The following is a 1,372-nucleotide window of genomic DNA, read 5'->3' as shown; positions in this document are numbered from 1 at the left end:
AATGTTCGATAAACATACGAGACGATTATTCCTTCCTTACCTGAAGGAATAAAATCCATTTGTCTGTTTTTTAAATTAAACACTTGTAATCACAATTCTATGATGTAATTATTTACGTACAACTAGCAGATAACGGAATTATACGAGTATTATCGACAATTATCTTTTGCATCACCAGATGACGAAATAAGACATTATTTTAATCCTTTAGAGGAAAATCCCCCGTTTAAAAGTTTTCATCCCCTAAGTAAAATATTTGAGTAGCCCAAGACATAGCCAAAAATTGCAGCGCCACAGCACTGGCGAAAATTTAAATTTGCTGACTGGAATTCTTTCGGATGATTGACGTTTCAGATGATTGACTTTCGGATAATCGACGCTCTACTGTATTCCAATAATAATTTAATTTCTATAATTTTTTTCCATTATTTTACACGTCTCCAATTGTGCTTTCAGAACCACGTGTTAGCACATCACTGTAGAAAATCCATGTTTCAATCCTGTCCAAATTGCACAATATTTCATGGGCAGTATAAGTCACGGCAGCCAATCATGGAAATAATTAGATAGCCTCGTATTCTACATTACGCTGGTGCCTTCACAGTTTTAATATTAAAATACAGGCAATGATGTGTAATAATGTTATGTAATATAAACATATTAATGTAAAATAGTGTTAATTATAGAATGTACAGTACATTTTATTACATGCAAAAGATAGTTTCGTATAAATATATAAAATTACTCATTAAAATCAGCTACATTTATAGTGTACTTCTGATAAACTTCTCAATCTGTGGGCAGCCTAAATATAAAATGGAGTATATATCAACGAATCGTTAATCATAAGTTAAAATGCAATGTTGTACGATCTACCTGTTCGGGTGTTAAATCTCTTTGAGACTGACACAGCATCTCGTATGCAACAGTAAATTTCTTTACACTAGCGGAACGAAGTAGGGGAGGGAAGTAGTGAGCGTGTAACTGCCAATAATTGGCACGCATATGATCGTTACCAGTAGGAGCACCTGCAATGCGAGTACGAAAAGTTTGAGCGTCCGATCGACAAATTAAAAGATAAATGCTATAACGGAAGAAACTCACCATGCCATCCCATGGAATAGGGAAATGAAGTCTTAAACAGATTATCGTATTTGGTCAAATGCCGCTTCATTATTTCAGCAAGAGCTGAAAGTGAAACAAACGAAAAACATTCAGTGCTTTTTGGGGCGAATTTTACGCGCGTGATATTAACCTTACAATATTTTTCTTCGTTATTCAGATCAGCCAATTTTGTTACGTGCCTCTTTGGTAAAAGAAGCGTTTCGTAAGGCCAAACTGCCCAAAATGGCACCAACACCACCCAATGTTT

The 1,372-nt window shown here is 35.1% G+C and overlaps 1 protein-coding gene across 1 annotated transcript; it reads right to left on the bottom strand.

Annotated features, from left to right (window-relative positions):
* Nucleotides 1-407: 407 nt before the first annotated feature.
* On the bottom strand, nucleotides 408-1,369 carry LOC111617486 (galactose-1-phosphate uridylyltransferase-like; the record flags this gene model as incomplete). Its single annotated transcript, XM_023358766.1, has 4 exons — nucleotides 408-805; nucleotides 877-1,028; nucleotides 1,105-1,188; nucleotides 1,261-1,369. Coding segments are annotated over 4 exons (396 nt in total), but the record flags the coding sequence as incomplete, so codon positions are not given.
* Between the last annotated feature and the right edge of the window lie 3 nt (nucleotides 1,370-1,372).

The sequence above is a fragment of the Centruroides sculpturatus genome, unplaced genomic scaffold, assembly GCF_000671375.1.
Source record: "Centruroides sculpturatus isolate CEXI.00-Female unplaced genomic scaffold, Cexi_2.0 scaffold6341, whole genome shotgun sequence".
Lineage (NCBI taxonomy): Eukaryota > Metazoa > Arthropoda > Arachnida > Scorpiones > Buthidae > Centruroides > Centruroides sculpturatus.
The sequence above is the reverse complement of the archived record's forward strand: the minus strand, read 5'-3'. Positions and strand labels throughout refer to the sequence as shown.